General features: G+C 51.2%; 1 protein-coding gene across 12 annotated transcripts in view; it reads right to left on the bottom strand.

Annotated features, from left to right (window-relative positions):
• Nucleotides 1–14,756: 14,756 nt before the first annotated feature.
• Nucleotides 14,757–20,814, bottom strand: part of CELF5 (CUGBP Elav-like family member 5) — a 49,541-nt gene continuing 43,483 nt past the window's right edge. For 4 of the 12 annotated variants that reach the window (XM_064280260.1, XM_064280261.1, XM_064280262.1 and 1 more), the window contains 2 exons: nucleotides 18,867–19,010; nucleotides 14,757–14,884 (listed from right to left, as the gene is read on the bottom strand). In XM_064280260.1, the coding sequence (XP_064136330.1) occupies nucleotides 14,757–14,884; nucleotides 18,867–19,010 (272 nt within the window). The remainder of the gene's footprint in view (nucleotides 14,885–18,866; nucleotides 19,011–20,814) is intronic. The other 8 variants (XM_064280263.1, XM_064280264.1, XM_064280265.1 and 5 more) reach the window with 2 other exon arrangements.

Raw genomic sequence — 20,814 nt, 5'->3', positions numbered from 1 at the left:
CAGAGAGGGTTAGCCACTGGCCCAAAGTCACACAGCAAGGCCAGGCTCAAGCCTGCCTGTCTGATCTATAACGGTGTTGATAGAAGGTTTCAGAGGTCCATGGTGGAAGACAGGCCAGCTCCTAGAGCTGGGGGGACAGATGGGTGGACTTTGGACAGACAGACATCAGGGCATTGGCCTTCCAGCCACAGGCCTCACAGCCCACCCTGCCCTAGCTTACATGCAGAGCTGCTCCAGAATCTTTCCTTGCCCCATCTGGCTGGGCCCCACCTCAGGGGACGTGGCCTTAGCCCTTGGAAGCTTCCAGAAGGGTGTCCAGTCTTAGGGGTGGACACCATAGCCCTTCCCTCAGCTGAACCAGGAGAAGGCCCCAACCCACCTTCCCTGGCCCTTAACCCTTGTTCAGCCAAGGGGGGAGGGTACAGACCCCCCTCCTGGGGTCTCAGGGCCCAGAGATGGCGGGGAGGTTTGGACAGTGTCACATAGTGCTCAGAGCCTGAGTCCCCCTTTTCCCAGCGGTTAACCTGGGCACCCCAAAGCCTCCTTGTACCCAAACATCCCATCGTAGGCCCCTGCGGCACCCCGAGTTGTGGCTCAGCCTGCACAAGGGCTCGTCAGACCTGCAAATGCACTCAGCAGCCTCCGAGACAGCCGGCCTCGGTGCCCGCAGGGGCCTCGGAAACTGACCGATTTGGGCTCTTAACATTATCTGGGCGGCTCCGACAGTCCACCAGGTGGAAGGTTCCGGAATCGCTTTCCTCTCAGTTGCCTGGTCTTAGTATCACCACCTCTGACCAGCTTCCCCCATTTCTCAGATGCCCAGGGAGGGGTCGCGGCCACTGAAAGTCACACAGGACCCCAACCCACACATTCAGTTGTCCCCGAACCTTAGAAGCCAGAACACAGGGCGAGAGCCCCCCAGATGGCCACCCGCGTCCCCACTCACCATCCACCACATCTTGGCGGTCATGTCGTAGCAGAGCTGCCATTTGACTGAGGTCTCCCCGGGCTTGCTGGACACAGGGGGCCCGGGCACCTCCATACTGAGGCGGAGGACGAGGGTGGCCCCGAGGCACCTTATTCCAACAGGGCAGGCGGTGTTGGGTGGAAGTCCAGACGTCCCGCCCGCATGGCGCTGGGCAAGGGGGTGTTGGAAGAGGATGTATGGGACCAGGACCGACAGAGGTGGCGAGCATAGACAAAAGAGAGCCAGGGAGGGAGAGAAAGAGGAGACACCAGGCCAGGCACTACCAAGTGACCACCCACAGCCCAAGAAGGCTTGTGTGTGCGTATGTGTGTGTGTGCACGCACTCATGTGTGTGTGTGTGGCGGTGGTTGGTACAATCAGAACAAGCCGTGGATTTGTGAATGAGGCTGAGACTCTGATTGGGAAGGTGGCCCCATCCCCGCCCCCCGGAAGGAGTGTGGCTTCTCTGGCCTCACCTCTTTGCACTCAGCTCCCCATGAACTCCAGCTCAGGCAGAAAGTACCAGACATGGCAGCCTGGGGCTGCAGGGTGTTGGGGCAGGAGGCTGCCTCCACTTCTCCTACCCACCCTCCCACCCCTCTATCTCTTCCAAGACTGTTCCGAAAGATGCCCGGGGACATGTGGCAGAGCTATTGTTGACTCCAGGAGGGGATCTGAGTCGTGGGACGGAGGATGGGTAAGCTTGGAAAGGTGGGATTAGCCAGGGGCTCTCCAGGGGGAAGAGAGAGGAGTGGGAAGACCCCAGATTTGGAAAGAGGAGACTAGGTTGAGTGTGACCTTGGACATATCATTGTTTCTCCCTGGGTGTTGGTGACACACCTCACTCCCAATAGGGTGGCTGTTATCCGAAAAATAGAAACTAACAAGTGTTGGAAGGAGCCCTGGAGGCGAAGTGGTTAAGCATTTGGCTGCTAACCAAAAGGTTGGCGGTTTGAACTCACCAGTCATGCTCCGTGGGAGAAAAGACCTGGCAATCTTTTCCTGTAAAGATTTGCGGCCTTGGAAACCCTATGCGGCAGTTATACCCCATAGCTACGAGTTGCAATTGACTTGAGGGCAACGGGTCTAACAAGTGTTGGCAAGGGTGTGAAGAAATTGGAACTCTTGCACGTTGCTGGTGCAGCCGCTGTGGAAAACAGCTTGGTGCTTCCTCAAAAAGTTAAACATAGAACCGCCACATGACCCAGCAATTCCACCCCTAGGTATATACCCAAGAAACTTGAAAGCAGGGACTCAAACAGAAACCTGTACACCAGTGCTCATCGCAGCGCTATTCACAAGAGCCAAAGGGGGGAAACAACCCAAGTGTCCATCAACAGACGATGGATAAACACAGTGCGGTCTACCTACACAACAGTATTATCCAGCCATAAAAAGGGGTGAGGTTCCGACACATGCTATACCATGGGTGAACCTTGAAAACATCACCTGAGTGAAATAAATCAGACGCAAAAGGACAAATGTTGTAGGGTCCCATTTATATGAAATATCGAGAATAGACCAATCGGTAGAGACAGAAGGTGGATTAGAGGTTACCAGGGGCTGAAGGAGGGGGAAATGGGTGTTACCACTGAAGGGGGACTGAGTTTCCGTTTGGGGGAATGAAGAACTTTTGGAAATGGATAGTGGCGATGCTTACACAACGCCTTGAAGGTAATCAGTGTCATGGAATTGTCCACTCGCTGCAGTCAAAGATGGTTAAACGGGCAAAATCTTTTTGTTATATATATTTTATGACAATAAAAACAATTTTTTAAAAATGGTGGTAACAAATAATCACCAAGGATGAGAGGGTTGGACAAGCTGCAAAAGCCCACTGAAGGGGACCGTTGTTATTGTTAGTGGCTGTTAAGCCAATTCTAACTCACGGTGACCCCTGTGTGCAGAGTAGCACTGCCCCACAGGATTTTCAAGGCTGTGAACTTTCGGAAGCAGATCGCCGCGCCTGTCTTCCAAGGCACCTTTGGGTAGGGTCAAACTGTTAACCTTCTGGCTGGTAGTCAAGCACCTAACTGTTTGCACCACACAGGGACTTCACCCAAGGGGATACTATTTTCATTATTTCAGTATTTTCTCCCTTCCCCCACCCTTGACCAGGGACAAGCCAAGAACTCCTTTAATTGCATCATCTAACCACCACTGTGCATTTATGGAGCACCGAGTGTATACCTAAGCCAGAGGAGAAGGGGCTGGTCATTGATCTGTGTGAATTGGCTGTCCTGGCCTTACACCAGCAGTGGGAGGAACTGAAGTTAGACAGCAGAAAGGACTTCCAGGAGAGAGGCTGCCTATTAGCTCTGAAATGGCAGTGACTGGGCTCGGCCTCTGCTTTTTTGTGTGGCATTGCAGCCTGGAGATGTTGAGCAGGATTGTCCCAAAGCATAGAGCTGGCTGGCTCCTTCCCCTCTTTGAACACCTTCCGTAGCTCCCAGAGCCTCCAGGATAAAGTCCCAACTTCCTCCTGGCCTGGCTTCTTTCTTCCAGAAGGCTCCACATTCTTCCACAACTCCAGGCATTTACTTGAACTATTCCCTCTGCCTGGCACACCCTTTGTCTTTTCATCACGCATGGACTCCTATACATCCTTCAAAATCCAGCCCTGAAATCCCCACCCCTGGAGGGCAAGAGGAGTCCCTGGGTGCTGCAAGTGGTGAACACGCTCAGCTGCTAACCAAAAGGTTGGAAGTTCGAGTTCACCCAGGGATGCCTCAGAAGAAAGGCCTGGCAATCTACATCTGAAAAATCACCCATGGAAAACCTTACAGAGCATAGTTCTACTCTGACACACATGAGGTCGTCATGATTCAGAGTTAACTTGATGGCAACTGATTTGAAGTGTGATAGAGTTAGGTAGACAAAGAGATACAGAGATAAAGCGAGAGACAGAGATAGTGAGAGAGAGAAGAGAGAGACAGAGCAAGAAAGACTGACAGCCAGCAACGCCCTTTCCACCATCCACACCCACTTATCACCATGATTTATTTCTTGCCCGTATCCTGCAGGGGAGCATCGCCTCCACCAGGGCAGAGTTTTTTGTCAGTCTTGTTCACTCTGCTTTGGCTCAGTGCCTGGAACAGCGTCTGGCACAGAGTAAGCGCTCAGTAATATATTTGTTAAGTGAAAGAAGGAATTAATAAGGGGTCAGGGTTTTGCAAACATTGGAGTTCCCCCATTGACTTTTACAAAAAGCATTTCCATCTTGGCACAAAACGTGCAGGTCTGGCAAAGGGAGGTGGGGCAGGGCCTGGGCTCACGTGGCCTGAGCAGGCCGCCCCCCCACCCCCCAGCCATCTCGCCCAGCTGAGGCGGGCAGAGCCCAGCCCGGCGGACGCGGTTCGCCCACATGGAGGCCCCCGCCCCGTAACTATAATTTGCCTCAGTACCTTGTGGTCGTAGGAGACAATTACCCCACAGATGTGCGGTTGGAGCAAGGCATTCAGACGGCGGGTCAGAGCCCGGGCCTCGGCGGAAGGCAGATGTGGGAGGCTGCCTTCAAACGGGAAGGCCGAGAGAGAAAGAGAGAGAGGGAGGGAAGGAGAAAGAGAAAGAGGGAAAGAGATAGACAGGAACAAAGAATGAGACAGAGAGAGAGGAGTGGAGAGCAAGGCAGAAAGAGAGGGAGAGAGAAACAGAGGAACAGAGAAAGGGAAAGAGAGAGAGACAAAAAAACACACACATCAAGGAATAGAGAAAGAGACAGGAGCAGAGAGAATGAGAAAGAAAAAGAGAATAACAAACAGAGAGACACAAAGACAGGAACAGAAAGAGAGCGAGAGAGAGAAAAACAGAAAAAAGAAAGAGAGAGACAGAAAAAGAGGGAGAGTGAAAGAAAGACAAAGAGGCAGAGGGGGTGAGAGACACAGAGTCAGATAGTCATCAGACATTTATTGACTTCCTTCTGTATGACAGGCCCTGTCCGGAGCTCTGGAGACCTAGCAGGACCAAGGCCAATCTTGGGAACCTCACAGTAGATAATTATATGCATTCATACTTAAATGAAGGTGCCATATTCTATTGGGGAGAATGCTGGGGGGTCCTGGCCTCATTCAAGCCACACCATCCCTGCCTGGAAGCTCACCCCAGCCTCCTGAAGGGTCCCCTGCTTTGACTTGGTTTCCTCTACAGGAAGTTCTGCACACAGCAGCCAGATGGGACTGTGTCACCCTCTGTCCACTGAAAACCCTCCTAAGGCTTCCTACTGCCTTCAGGGTAAAGACCAATGTCCTCCCCGGGTCTCCAGGACTTGGACACCTGTGCTAGCTTCTCTCACCTCTGGTCACCCCCGGCTCCCCTGTGACTGGAAGGACATGAGAACAAGTTTTCAGGTTTAGAGGAACAGGGATAAGGCCCGCGTGGCTGGAGCGGAGTGAGCGAGAGGGAGAGGAGGGGAGGGCAGGGAGGGGACAGGGCAGGTCGTGCAGGGCCCTGTGGGCCGCGGGAGGACTTGGGCCTTTACCCGAGGGAGGTGGGAGCCCTGGAGGGCTGTGGGCAGAGGAGGGACGGCCCTGACTCGGGTGCTCACGGGCGCCCTCTGGCTGCTGCGGGGGGAACAGACTGTGGGGGCGAGAGAGGAGCCCGGGGACCCGGGCGGAGGAGACTGCAGTTGGGCCAGGCGGCGATGATGGGGCGCGACCGGGCGGAGGCCGAGGAGGGGAGAAGCCGGCAGATTCCGGAAAGATTGTGAAGTCAGAGGCGACCGGACTTGCTAGTAAATTGGATCTGGGCCATGAGTATGGACCCTGCCCTCAACGCCGCCCACCTACCCACCCACCCTCACAGGCGCCTCTGTCCAGGCCCTGGTGCTGTCCGCGACCCCCGGTGCTGAAGCCCCAGCTCCGCAGCATCTCCGGCGCCCCAGCCCGAATCTTGGGTATCCCAGGACTTCACCCAGGACACTAAAGCTATTTCTGTTCCATTGGTCTGCGCTGGTTTCCCTGCCCCGCACACACCAACTCGCATTTTACAGACGTGCAAACTGAGGCCAATGAGAGGCAGGCGTGAGCTCACGCTCACACCGACAGTCGAGGTTACTGCGCCTTTAAGATCACGAAATGCGCCCCCCTGACGTCACAATCACTCCGGCTCAGAAGATTGGCTCCAGCTCAAGCTGAGGATTGGCTGATAACCTCATGAATATGTAGATCACTCCACCTCCATCTCGCTCCGATAGGCTCAGAAAAGAGAAGGGGCGGGGAAGAGGCAGAGCTGGGGGCGGGGCTGGAAATGGCGCTTTCAGGGGCGTGAATTTGTAGCTACTCGGCCTTGTTAGACCGCTGGAGAGGAAGCTCTTGCGTAGCCTCAGGCTGCTCAAGATGGCCCACTCTGGACTTTCTGGAGGGGCACTTCTGAGGGAGGGTCCATGAGTGCAAGCTGAGGCTAACTAAGTCCCTCTCCACTTCTCCTCATCCATCACTGGCTCCTTGTCATTCAAGACCCAGGGCAAATGTCACCTCCTCTGAGAAGCCCTCCTGACCGCCACTCCCACTTGGATCGCAGCATCCAAAATGATCTCATGTGTTTGCTCATTTGTTCGCTCTCTCTTCTATCAGAACGTTACCTCCCCCCAAGTATTTTTGCACATTTTGTTCCCCGCCGTGTCCCCAGTGCACACAGTTGGTGCGCAATAAATGTTTTTTGACGTTCGAATCCAATAGGAGTGATGCCCAGAGAGTTCACTTTTCTGACTGGGGAGGAGGGTCTGTTTTGCCTTATTATAATGTTACATTATGGGAACAACGCTATTGTGTGCGTTAATCTCGGGTCATCACAACAATCCTGGATGAGGCATACGAGAGAGTTCCATTTTACAGATAGGACAACTGAGGCTTGGAGAGAGAACGAGGCCATTAAAGAGCATGCAAATTCCAGGAAGACAAGGGGAGTGTTCTCGGCAGGTACAAAGGGTCGGTGGTGGGACCAACATGACCAATTCATGGATTATTAAGACATTCAGACTGAAGAGTAGGGGGGAAAGGGGAGACCGGACTGATTCTGAAGGCTTTAAGGGAATGGCTAAGCAGTTTGGACGGAGTGGTTTTTGCACCCCAGGAGAGAGAGTCCGGGGGCCCCTTCACCACCTCCTCCAGCCCCAGCCCAGCACGTGGCACACAATCAGAGCTTAATGTCATCAGCATGCGGCCCTTCGCGTGAAGGCGCTAATACCGAAGGCATGGGTCTCTGCTGCCCCCTGGTGGTAGCCTGGGGCGAAACCTCTGGAAAAGTCCATTTTCAAAGGTTGATTTCTTTAAAAACTTGTCTAACGCCTAGACCGGACCAAGCTCTGTTCCAAGGGCTTTATAAACATTAACCTACTCATCCCTGACAATAACTCTACGAAGCGTGTGCCCGATGAGCCCCATTTTCCAGAGGAAACTGAGCCGAAGAGAGATTCAGCCACTTGTCCAAGGTCTCATGGCTGATAAGTAGCAAAACCCAGATGAATACCCAGATTCAAACTCAGAGGTGGGCACCAGACTTAACCACTATACTTGGCTCCCTGGTGGGACATTTAGTAAGTAGCTACTGTGTGCTCCCACCACCTGTCCATCAGTTTGTCGTCCTGTGGTGGCCTGTGTGTCACTGTGATGCTGGAAGCTGGTATTTTCAATACCGGCAGGATCACTCGTGGGGGACAGGTTTCAGTGGGGCTTCCAGACTAAGACAGACTAGGAAGGAAGGTCTGGCTATCTGCTTCCAATATCAGCCAACGAAACCCTGTGGATCACAACAGAATATTGACAGATACAGTGCTGGAAGATGAGCCCGCCAGGGTGGAAGGCACTCGAAATACACGGTGGCCACAACCATGGACTTGAGCAGACCAGCGATCGTGAGGACGGTGCAGGACCCAACAACATTTTGTTCTGTTGTGCACAGGGTCGCCGTGAGTTGGAGCCGACTTGATGACAACTAACAACGACAACACCTTTTGTTATTTGTCCACAGTCCTGGGGGGTGGCGGGACAGGATCTGGCACACTGTATGTACTTCATAACAGAAGGGTTTCCACAATCCAAGCCCTACTGATCCCAGCAGCCTCTTCTTGGCTCAGTAACCCATTGCTGTTGAGTCGATTCTGACTCATAGGTAACCCTATAGGACAGAGTAGAACTGCCCCATAGGGTTACCAAGGAGCTGCTGGTGGATTTGAACTGCTGACCTTTTGTTTAGCAGCCGAGCTCTTAGGACTGCACCACCAGGGGTCCAGTGCTCCGTGCTTGGCTCAGTGCTGCTGTCCTAACCCATATTTCCTCAACCACCATAATGTCTCAAGCCTCTGAGCCTTCTTCGCCCATGCCATTCCTTCCCCCCCAGAAGCCCTTCCAGGCTGACTCTGACGCACCCTTCCAGCTCCCACCCCAGCTCTGCCTTGTTCTCTCTGTGGGCGCTTCAGGTCTCTGAGCCTCAGTTTTCCTCAACTGTAAAATGGGAATGAGCCGTCAGTAAGAGAATTAAAAGGCATGATTTCCGTGTATACCTGGCAGGATATGAAGTAGCTCATTATTTAAATAGACTGGTTAGTCTCATTTCTATCTGTTTCCTTACTTTTTTTTATTACAGTAAAAGTATGCACAACAAAGCTTTCACCAGTCCCCCACATCCACACGTACAATCCAGTGACACCGATTACGTTCTTCACGTTGTACAGCTTTTGTCACTGTCCTTTTCCGAATCATTCCACCACCATTACCACAACCTCGCTGTCCCCAAGCAAACCCCCCCTTCCCCTCCCTCTAGCCCCTGGTAACTTCTAATCGTCTTTGGCTTCTGTATGTTTGCTTATTTCATAGAGTGAGGTCGCACAGTATTTGTCCTTTTGTGACTGGTTTATTCTGTCCAGCGTGTTTTCGAGGTTCATCCACGTGGTGACACGCAGCCAGACTTCATTTCTCTTGACGGCTGAGCATTTCCATTTGAAGAGTGTCTCCGCCTCCACTTATTCACCTCCCACCCCAGCCTCCTACCCTGGAGTCCAGTGCCTTCTGTCTCAGGGATTTTTTGGGGGAAGCGGGGATGGACTTTGAGGTCTCCACTGCAGTGGGGTGGGAAGCTATTCAATTTTCCTCCAGCTAAATCCACATCCATCTTCCCACCCTCCTTATTCATTTATCAAACCCGGAAACATTATCCAAGGCCAGCCTCACCTCTCCACCCCAATGCCTGCACTCTGGTCCAAGCCCTGATCTCCTTGACGTTGCCTGTCATGCTCTCCACCCTTGGGTTCCGCCCAAATACTCTGATCTCATTTCCCACAATACCCCCTCTCAAGCTTAAGCCTTTGCACAGGCCTGGACATTCTGTCCTCAAGGGAGTGCCTACGTCTCCTTTATGACTCACCTTCTTTGGGGACACCTGCCTAGCCCTGGTGGCACAATGGTTAAGTGTTTGACTGCTAACCAAAAAGCTGGAGGTTCAAACCCACCCAGCAGTGCTGCAGAAGAAAGACCTGGCGATCTGCTTTAGTAAAGATCACAGCCTAGAAAGCCCTATGAGGCAGTTCTCCTCTGTCACACGGGGTTGCTAAGAGTTGGAGTCAGCTCAGTGGCCCCCAATAACAGTAGCAACAGTCTGGCTGGGTAAGAGCCAATGGAGAAATTTTCTCCCTTAAATTCCAAACAAAAAACTGTGTAACAAGTGTTGCCAAGGATGTGCAGAAGTTGGGGCCCTCACACATTGCTGGTGGGATTGTAAAATGGTGCAGGAAATAATCTGGTGGCTCCCCAAAAAGTTTAATATGGAGTTACCGTATGACCCAGCAATTCCACTCCTAGGTATATACCCAAGAGAAGTGAAAACAGTTGTTCAAACAATATTTCATTTAGGCCTGTTCACAGCAGCACGATTCACAAAAAACATGGAAACAAACCAAGCAACAGACGACTGGATAAACACAATGTGGTCCATTCGCGAAATGGAATATGACTCAGCCATAGAGAGGAATGAAGTCCTGATGCCTGCTGCAACAGAGATGAACCTGAAAAACATGGTGCTGAGTGAAAGAAGGCAGACACAAAAGGCCACAGGTGTTATGATTCCATTGATATGAAATGTCCAGAAATAGGCAAATCCATAGAGACAGAAAATAGATTAGTGGTTGGCTAGGGGTTGGAATGAGTTGGAATCAACTTGACCCCAGTGGGTTTGGTTTTTTTGGTTTAGGGGTTGGAAAACCTGGTGGCACAGTGGTTAAGAGTTTGGCTGCTGACCAGAAGGTCGGCAGTTCGAATCCACCAGGTGCTCCTTGGAAACCCTATGAGGCAGTTCTACTCTGTCCTATAGTGTCGCTATGAGTCAGCAGTGGGTTTGGTTTGGTTTAGGGGCTGGAGGAGGGAGAATGGGGAGTGACTGTGGAGGTGTACGGGGCCTCCTTTTGGGGTGACGAGAATGTTCTGGAGGTAAACAGTGGGGATGGTTGCACAACATTGTGAATGTTCTTAATGCCGCTGAATTGTGCATTTTAAAATGGTTACAGTGGTGCATTTCATCTCCATTAAAAAATGGTCTAATTTGTTGTATAGACTCTCTCTTCCCCACTGGACTGCCCCTCTGAGGGCAGAGACCAGAGTCACCTCAGTCACTGCTGTGTCCCTGGTGACCAGTACAGGGACAGGCATTCAGTAGGTGCTCAATAAGTGTTTGTTGAATGAATGTGTGAGAGAATAAACCAGTAAATGGATCTGCTCTTCTTGAGAAAGAACAACCCATTTCTTCAACTTCCGGATTAATCAGACAGAATCGCAGGTATCGGAATTTCAGGCCTTCCCTCTCGGAATATCTCCTCCTGCATCCCCCCTCCCTCACCCCATGCTTGGCTTCACCTCCAGCCTAGGGGGCAGTGGTGGTTCAGGGGTAGAATTCTTGCCTTCCATGTGGGAGACCTGGGTTCGATTACCGGCCAGTGCACCTCGTGTGCAACCACCACCCATCTGTCGGTAGAGGCTTGCATGATGGTAGGACGCTGAACAGGTTTCAGCAGGGTTTGCAGACTAAGGCAGACTAGGAAGAAAGGCCTGGCGATCTGCGGCCAAAAATTAATCAACGGAAACCCTATGGATCACAGTGGTCTGATCCACAACTGATCATGGGGATGGCGCAGGACCAGGCAGCATATTGTCCTGCTGCGTATGGGGTCACTGTGAGTGGAGGGCCAACTGGGTGGCAGTGAACAACCGCTTCTCTAGCCCAGGCACCCAGCAGGGCCATATGCATTTGGCATATACCCTTATTGACAACAGCGAGAGAATAAGGGCTGGGGACCAGACCTTTAGCAAGTAAAACTTTTATTAAATAAATTTTCAATTTCTTCAGACCAAAGAGAGGCATTTTGGACATTAAGACGACGCTTGTTGCTTCTCACTGAAACACAGGACAGTCACAAGAACGTCTCTGGCCACAGGAAATCCTCTTGGACACAAAATTCAAACCAAGTCAACCCAAAGTTCCAAGTCCTTTTCTTTCCTTTCTTGATATTTCTTTGTGTGTGGGTGTGGGTGTGGGTGTGGGTGTGGGTGTGGGTTTGTCTCTAAAATTCGGTTCGCAAGTGGAAACTTCATGAAATTACTCGTAGCAGAAATAAAGTACATCGTACAAATCACGCAGGTCTTCGAGGTGCAGTATAAAAATGATATTTACAGCCAGTAAACAGATCAGAAAGATACACACGACGGCACGCCAGCACCCACTCCCAAGCCCACTGGGGGGGGCTTAGCAGGGCGTTGGGGAGACGGACGAGGCCCCCGCGAGGCCCTTGGCACACGCTTGCACACACTTGCACACGCTTGCACACATTTGCACACGCGGACGCTTCGACACAGGCACACTAACAGGAGTGTCTCAGAACAATTATCAAACTCTGGAATATTGAAACAAGTTGGTCAGAAGATTTTTTTTTCTTTTCCTTTTTTTTCTTTTTTGTGTGTGTTTTTGTTATTTTTTTTGCGATTTTTTTTTTCTTTCTTTTTTTTCCGGGTCGGTCAACACATTTTGGTAGAAACAAAAGGGAATGCTGTGTGTGTGTTTATATATATATATAATTTTCTCGAGCTTATTAAATTATCTGGCGCCCCATTTGTCGAGAGGCCCCAACGGGACGTCAGACGGACGTGACTCTGTGCTTCAACATGGGTGGCGTGGTTTGGGTAGATTTACAGAGACACCCCAGAAATCTCCTCCCCCCCAGGAAACAAAAATCCACTGTCATTTGATTTTTTCCCCCACTATTTTTTTTTCTTCTCTTGTCTTCTTTGTACCTGCTCAGAAAGACCACCAAAAAAAGAAAAAAGAAAAAAAATCTCTGTAGAGGTATCAAGGTCGCTGCTTGGGCAGTTCAGGTTGGTCTTGTCCAACGCACTTGGCTTGATCACGAGGCCTTAATTTCGAGGCTGGTGATTTGAAGGCAGGGGGGATGATGCCTGCCCTTGAGGGGGGCAGTGGGGAGTGGGGGGCTCCCCCCTGAACCCTGTCTGCCCCCCCCGACGGAAAGCTAAGGGCTACTGGTCACACAAGTAAGGCTATGACTGGGAGGGCAGACAGACAAAGGCTGGGGGAAGCCGGAGGGTCTCTTTTGTGCCAACATCTGGAAGAAGGCAGGGTTCTGGAGTGCGGTGGGGGCAGGGGGAGGTTCTGGAAGCTGCAGCTGGGACCTGGGACACTCAAGCTGGCCGAGCCCAAAGGCCTGTGAGAATCGTCAGTGGTGGGGGGTTGAAAGTCCAGGAGGTATATCATGTTGGCAGATTTCCAGTGCTTTTCCAGCCCCTGGTCCGATGTGCCAGCCGGGAGGTGGGGGGGTGTCAGGCAGGTGGACCCCACGCCTGGCCAGCCTCAGCCCTTCCTATGTTCCCGCAGAGTGACCAGCCCAGGGTCACCCTCTCTCGGATGGAAGGAAGTCGGAAAGTTTGGTCCCATGATTTATACGCAAAAAATATATCTACTGTCTCTCGTTCTATATATATATATATGCATATATATATATAGGAAAAGTCAGGGTTGCATTTGGAGGGCCATTAAGGTTGGGGGGAGCGAGGAAATCTCCTCCCCAGGGGGCAGTGGAGTGAACCCCTTGACCCCCCCCAACTCAGGAGACCCCTCCCCACTCCATGTGGCTTTTCAGTGGAATTTCACATTTGGGGGTAGGGGGAAAAGGGTGAGGGGAGGGCTGGTGTCCAAACACGGTTGTAATTTACGGAAAACTCCTGGATCGGTTGGAAGCGGGAAACCCTCCTCAGGGTGGGAAGACCCCTCACCTGGCGGAGAAGGGATGGGCGTTAGGGAGCAATGATGGGGGGGCCCGCGGGCAGAGGTGCCCACCTCCCCACCCCCACCTGCCCTGGCCAGGACAGGGTGTGGGCACCCAAGAGCCTTCATGTCTGCAAAAAGAGCGGAGTCCCGAGTTTTGGAGGCTGACAAACTTGGCTGTGAAGGGACTTAATGTCACTGGGCCTATTTCAAGGACAAAGATACAAGTTTCTTCACTGTCTCCCCTGCCCCGCCCTTCCTGCCATGGGGGCTCCTGGCAGGTGGTTTCTTTTTCCCGTCTTTTGCTCATTCATTCCTGGATCCCCCAAGCACCGAAGCTGTGCCCAGCATATAGTAGGTGCTCAGCAAAGATTTGCTGGTTAACAAGTTAAAAGGGAGGGACACCAAAGTTTATGGCATTCTACACGCGCGTTCGCCACACCCAACTATGCTCGAAGATGTGCCTGCTGGCCTAACAGGGTCTGAAAAGTCCTGACAGCCTCTGCTGAACACCGTCTTCATGCCAAGCCCCAGGCAAGGCTTTGGGATGATGACCACGATGGTGATTGAAGAAAAAAAAAAAAATCTAGAAGGCGGGTGCTGGGCTCAGCAGCAAAAACCCTTCCAGCTCTGGGTGCATCCTCCCTGCTGCTGCTGGGGAGGCCATTTCCAGAAGCCCAGTTTACAGATAAGGCTCATCAAGGCTTGTGAGCAATTTAAGTTTCAACCTTGGCCCCTTGTGTTCATGGTTCATTCCCCCGAAGAAGGTGATTTCGTTGCTGGTAAAGTCGTTACCCGCATGGCAAATTACACACTTGGGGGTTTTTGTTTGTTTGGTTGGGTCTGGGTTTTGTTTTGTGTTTTTTTTTCTTTTGCACAGTGGTGGGTGGGGCAGGTATTACACTTTCCCATGAACCCCCTGGGTGTGAATTATGCCAAATGAGGAGCTTCCAGTGAAAGCCGGGCACAGCTGGGAAGTCTCATGGGTCTTGGTGGGGATGGGGGTGGGCGAGTGGACCAGGCCCCAGGGAACCATCCCCGCCTCCTACTCCCCAACCCTCGTTCGAAGCTGAGATGGACATCTGGGGTCCACCCTCAGAGGCCAGGGTCTGGGGGTGGGGACAGGCACTGACCATTTTCTCTGGTTGAGGGAGAACAGACTCATAGGACTCACTAACCCTCATTCCACCCCCGACCCCAGACCAAACCTGGCCTCTCAGGTGAACTCCTATTCATCCTGCAAAGCCCCCTCCAGGAAAGATTCCCTCACTACCTTGGCTCCCCCCACCGGTCCCACCCTCTGCCCTAGCCCTGACCACAGTGTGTTTGGGGGTGTTTTTGTTCAGCTCTGTGCCCACCAACCCAACCTGGGGGTCCTATGAAGCTTCTTGCAGCAGCATCTGTCTGGGGCCTGGCGAAGGAAGAGGGTTTGGAGAGTTGAGGGGGGTGAGTGAGTCTGGGGTGAGGGCAGGGCGGGGCCGCCTGGCGGCTCACCTGGGCCAGGCCCACAGCCTCGGGGCGGCTGTGGGCGCGGTCAGTAGGGGTGTCCCGGGTCTTTGGGCCGCTTCAGCTGCACCTTGAGCCTCTTCATGCCGACCTGGAAGCCGTTCATGGCCTGGATGGCGGTCTGCGCGCTGGCTGGGTTGTCAAAGCTCACGAAGCCTGTGGAGACCGGGTGGATGCCGTGATGGTGAGCAACCTGGGCATCCTTGGCTCGCTCCAGCACTTGCAGCCCTGGCTTTCCCGCTCACAGGGTCCCAGGAGGTACGCTCATGTGGGTGGGAGGGCTTGCTGGAGGACACGCAGCAGCCCTGGCTTTGTTTCTGACTCTCCCAGACTTGCATGCCTCTCAGGATGGAGTGCTCACTCCTTAACCAGTGTCTGCTCTGCACCAGCTTTCTCTGCTTAGACTTCCTATCCAGTATGGGGGACAAATAGGGCCTCTAGGGGTCCCTGGGGGACTGTATTCTCCCTCTCTCCCCCCAGGGCACCTGCCTCCTTCTAGACACTAGATGCTAACCCCTTGCCACTGCAGAGACCTCTGTCCATCTAGAATCTTGTCTCTCCATCTAGTGCTGTCTGTCTCTCTCTGTCTCTGTTTCTCTCTCTGTATCTTTGTGTCGGTCTTTGTATCTTTTCCATCTCTCTTTGTCTCTCCCTGTCTTTCACTCCTCCTTCCTCTGTCTTCTCTCTCCCTCCCTCCTTCCCTCTCTTTCTCCCTGTCTGTTTCTTTTCTCTCTGTATGTTTTTAAAAAATATTTCATTGTGTTTTTGGTGAAAGTTTATGCAACAAATCAGGTTCCCATTTGACAGTTTCTCCACAAATTGTTCAGTGACATGAGTTACATTTTTCACAATGTGTCAACATTCTCTCTGTGCTCTGGTTGTTCCATTTCCAGTACTCTAGTTTCCCTGCCCCCTAATCTTCTCATCTTTGCTTTAGAGTCACTGTTGACTTTTTGGTCACATACGGATGGTTTAATGGAGCACTGTACTAATGGGTAATATCTTTATTTTGTGTGCCAATCTGCTACTTTGCTAAAAGGTGACCTGGGGGATAGTTTTGGTTCAAGATTTAAAGACTATCTCAAGGCAATAGTTTCAGGGAGTCCTCCTCTAGTCTCAACTGGTCCAGTAAGTCGGGACTTTTTAAGAATTTGAATTCTATTCCACATTTTACTCCCATTCTATCTGGGTTCATCTACTGTAGCTCTGACCAGAGTAGTTGGTAGTGGTAGCCAGGCACCATCTAGCTCTTCTGGTCTCAGGATAGCCGGGCACCATCTAGTTCTTCTGGTCTCAGGGTAGCCGGGCACCATCTAGTTCTTCTGGTCTCAGGATAGCCGGGCACCATCTAGTTCTTCTGGTCTCAGGGTAGCCGGGCACCATCTAGTTCTTCTGGTCTCAGGGTAGATGAGGCTGTGGCTTCTATAGGCTATTAATCCTGTAGACTAGATTCTTCTCTGAGACCTCACTCTGTATCTTTGTGTTTTGTTTTTTTTTTCTTTCTCTGTGTCTCTCTTCTGTTCCTGTTGTTCTCTCCCCTTACCTCTCCTTCTTCTGACTCTCTGTCTCCCTCGTTCTCTTGGTCTCTCTTTGTCTCTGTCTCTCAGCAGTTTCTGTGTCCCAGTCCTCTCCCCTACCACCGTCAAAAGTACTCCAGCCTCCCTTCCTGAAAAGCCTTCCCCACACCTCCTTAAGCTTCCACAGCCCAAACTCCCTCCATCTGTCCCTTTACCTCCACCCCAAGCCTGCCTCCTGCCCTGCACCTCATGGTCTTCACAGGCTTTCCGGAGACGCAGTGGAGACCACGGGGACAGGAGGAGGCCAATGTGCAAGCAGTGGGGGTAAGGTGGAGAGATGGTGGGACCAGGACCAGAAGGCCTTCACTGTCCTGTCCAAGTCCATGGGGGACCATGGAGGAGTTGGAGCCAGGAGGCTTTTGATGTTTCATATCTATTATCTCCTCTAATGCCCCATCTTACAGGTGAGGAAACTGAGGCTTAGACAAGGCAAATGATCTGCTCAAGATCATGCTGTCAAAAGTGAACGAGTGGGTTTTACTCCTTAAACTTCTTCCTCCTGGAAGCTGGATGCAGAGGAGGAAAGCCGGGTCCTGGAGAGAGGCGGCTTCTGACATGCTGTGTGACCCTGAACACGTCACTTGACCACTCTGAGCCTCTGTTTCCTCCCCCAGGAAACTGGGAAAATTCTCCCCTTCCATGGTTGGATAGAGTACACCCAAACAAACAAAACAAAACAAAAAAAACACACTGCCGTTGAGTCAATGCTGACTCATAGCGACCCTATAGGACAGAGTAGAACTGACCCATGGGTTTTCTAAGGACTGCCTGGTACGTTAGAACTGCCAACCTTTTGGTTAGCAGCCAAACTCTTAACCACTGTGCCACCAGGGTTTCCAGAGTGCACCTAGGAGGTGCTTAATAATAGTCAAGATGTGACCTTTCGGAGCCTTGGTAGTGCAGTGGTTAAGAGCTTGGCTGGTAATCAAGAGGTTGGCAGTTCAAATCCACCAGCTGCTCCTTTGAAACCCTATGGGAGAGTTCTACTTTGTCCTGTGGGGTCACTATGAGTCGGAAAGGACTTGACAGCAACGGTTTTTTTTTTTTTTTTTTTTTTTTGCACTTTGGACAGGACGGCGTGGGTTGAGTGCAGGTTTTAGAGTCAGGCAGACTGCCTCTAATCCAGGTTCTGCCTCTTTCCTGCTCTGTGACCTTGAACACAAAAATATATCCTCTGTTTCTGAGGACAAGGAAGCCGTCCTTGTAGCCCACAGGGCCCTGCACAACCTGCCCCGTTCCCTCGCTGCTCTCCCATCTTTCTTTTTCCATCACTTATTCTACTCCAGCCTCCTCACTGTTCCTCCAACTCTCCAGGTACAGTCCTGTCTCAGGCCTTTGCACACGCTATTCCCTCTATCTGCAATGCCTTTCCTCACATGCCCACCTGGCTCTCACCCTTGCCCTCTAATCTGTTCTCTTGCAGCAGCCAGAGGGCACCCATGAGCACCTGAGTCAGGTCTGTCCCTCCTCTGCCCACAATCCTCGGGGCTCCCACCTCCCTCAGTAAAGCCCAAGTCCTCCCCGGGGCCCACAAGGCCCGGCACAACTTGCCCTGTCCCCTCCTCCTCTCTCCCCCTCGCTCACTCCGCTCCATCCCCATGGGCCTCCTCACTGTTCTTCCAACTCACCAGGCACAGTCCTGCCCCAGGGCCTTTGCACGTGCTATTCCCTCTGCCTGGAATGCCCTCCCTCTAGATTTTTCCATGGTCAGCTCCTCGTCATTCAGGTCTCAGCTCAAATGCCACATCCTCAGAAAAGCCCTCCTTGACCAGGCCATCCTCATCAGTCTCTACTTCCTTACCTGCTTTGGATTTCTTCACACCATTTATAACTCCTGTGCTCTCCCACATGGTAGCCATTGGCCCCATGTGGCTATTTAAAGTTCAATTAGCTAAAACCTAAATAAAAATTCATTGGCTGGACTCGCCACCTTCGAAGGGTTCAGTAGCCACATGGGGGGTGGTGGCCACCATATCAAACAGCAAGGACCCAGAATGTTGTCATCATTGGAGAAAGTTCTACCGGACAGCTCAGCAAGACTGCCAGCTCTCAGAGGGCAGGGACTTTTGTTACCTTTATTCACTGCTGTATCTGCAGCCCAAGCACAGTGCCTGGCACATAGTAGGTGCCTGATATATATATTTGTTGAAAGAATGAATGAATGAGTCTTAGAAATGATGCATGGAACGTGGCCGAATGACAGCAAGTGTTTAATATATATGTGTGTACGTGTATTGAATGAATGGATGGATGAATGAATCTTAGAAATTATGCGTGGAACACACATATATATTTGTTGAATGAATGATCCATGGAACCACTTGGCACCCAGTAGGTGCTTCAGATTGAGATATATATAAAACGAATACGTGAATGAATGAACGAACAAGTCCTATAAATGATACCTGACACATGCCTGCACACAGTAGGCGCTCAATAAGCACTCATTCCGATTCTGCATGTGATTGTCTGGGACTGCGACCTGTCCTGGAGCTAACCACACCCTCCCACCCTCCATTCCAGGGCAGGGCAGGCAGGCGGGTGCCTGTGGCGGGACTCACCGAAACACTTGCTCTGGTTGGTGGCCCGATCCATAAACACCTTGGAGGAGATGACATTGCCGAAGGGTAGGAACATCTGGGTCAGCTCCGTGTCTCCAAACTCCTGGGGGAGGTGGTAGATAAACAGGTTACAGCCTTCGGGACCTGCAGGTGGGGGAGAGAAAGACATAAAGCCCCCAAGGAGAGGAGGCGGACCCCCCCGGGGAGGGGTGCGGGTCCAGAGCCCACATCTGGCACCTCCAGCTGTTGGGAGAGGGGTGCTGGTGACACCCAGACAGAAGGGGGCGTGGAAATGGCGGGGGTGAGGGGAGGCAGGGCGCACTGATCCCCCATCTCAGTAATCCCCAATGTGGACCCTCCAAATCACTGATAACCCCCAAGCTCCAGGGAATCCCCGGGCTCCAGAGAATTTACGAAACTCAGGTGATCTCCGTTGCTAGTTGCCGCTAAGTTGACTCCAATTCATGGCGACCTCACATATATCGGAACAAAACATTGCCCAGCCTTGCATCATCCTCACAACCTTTGGTATGTCTGAGCCCACTGTTGCAGCCATTGTGTCAACACCTGCCATGGAGGGTTTTCCTCATTTCCGCTGGCCCTCTACTTTACCAAACATGATGTCCTTTGATCTCTAACCCATTGCCTTTGAGTTGATTCTGACTCATAGCGATCCTATAGGACAGAGGGACAGAGTAGAACTGCCCCATAGGGTTTCCAAGGCTGTAATCTTTATGGAAACGGACAGTCACATCTTTTTCCTGCCTTTGATCTCTTAAAAAAAAAAAAAAAAAGAAAACCATTGCCATTGAGTCGATTTCGACTCGTAGCAACCTTTGATCTTTATCCTCCCCTAAAACCCAGATAATTCCCCAATTCCAGACCCTAGATAGTCCCAAAATCCTGGAAAAATCCCAAACTCTAGAGACAACCCAAAACCCAGATCATTTACAAAAGTCAGAAGAATTGGGTGTGGGATATATAGGAACTCTCTGGACTATCGTCACAACAATTCTGTAAATCTAAAACTGTTCTAAAATTAAAAGTTCATTAAAAAAGTCCAATGATCATACAATAAAATAAATAGTTCCCCAGTCCCAAACCCCAGCTATCCAGAAAACCCTGAACAATCCCCAAACCTGGAATAATTTTCAAAATTCTGATGATGAAAAAATAAACTAAGTAAAATGAAAAGATAATTCCCTAATCCCAAGCCCCAGCTATTCTGAAACAGATAGTTAAAAAAACAACATAATACAGCAACCAGAAATAAGTTTTTAAAAGAGCAATAGATTACCCTCAAAATCACCCCTTTTCCTCCACGTAACCCCAATGTGTGGCTAATCTAAAAACAGCAAATAATTATAGCATTTTAGAACATAGATGATCCAAAGCCATGGACAGCCCTCAAACCCGCTGCTAATCCAACACCCCACAGCTGACTTTCTCCTACGTACTCCTCAGTGCAAAGGTAATCCCCAAACCACGGAGATTTTCCCTGTCCCAGAAAATACAAAATCCAAGATTACACAAATACAGTTCTGCTTGTTTTTAAAATGTAGGTTTGTTCCAGTGTCACTGATATATTAGGGGACAATTTGAGCATAACGTGAATTTTGTGTTTGCTTGCATGATTTTGACCCCCCCAGCGGCACTAGGTGGCTGCAGAAAACCACACCAGCTGAACCCAGCCTCATAAGAAATCAGAAAACACACACATTCTCCTCAAACATTGACCAACTTGCTCCATAGCTCAGGTCTGTTAGGAGCCACACCCCTCTCCCTCTGAGGTACAGCTTTCCCTCCTTCTACCACTCACAAACTGGAATCCTTCCAACGTCTGCTGCATGTGGAAACTTCAGATCTTTTCCAAGGTAAAGCGCCATATTTATTGTAGCATGTATGCATTTCTTAACCATTTAACACATAAAGTTGTGCTACCACTTCT

Source organism: Loxodonta africana, chromosome 3 (genome assembly GCF_030014295.1).
Source record: "Loxodonta africana isolate mLoxAfr1 chromosome 3, mLoxAfr1.hap2, whole genome shotgun sequence".
Taxonomy (NCBI): Eukaryota; Metazoa; Chordata; class Mammalia; order Proboscidea; family Elephantidae; genus Loxodonta; species Loxodonta africana.
The sequence above is the reverse complement of the archived record's forward strand: the minus strand, read 5'-3'. Positions and strand labels throughout refer to the sequence as shown.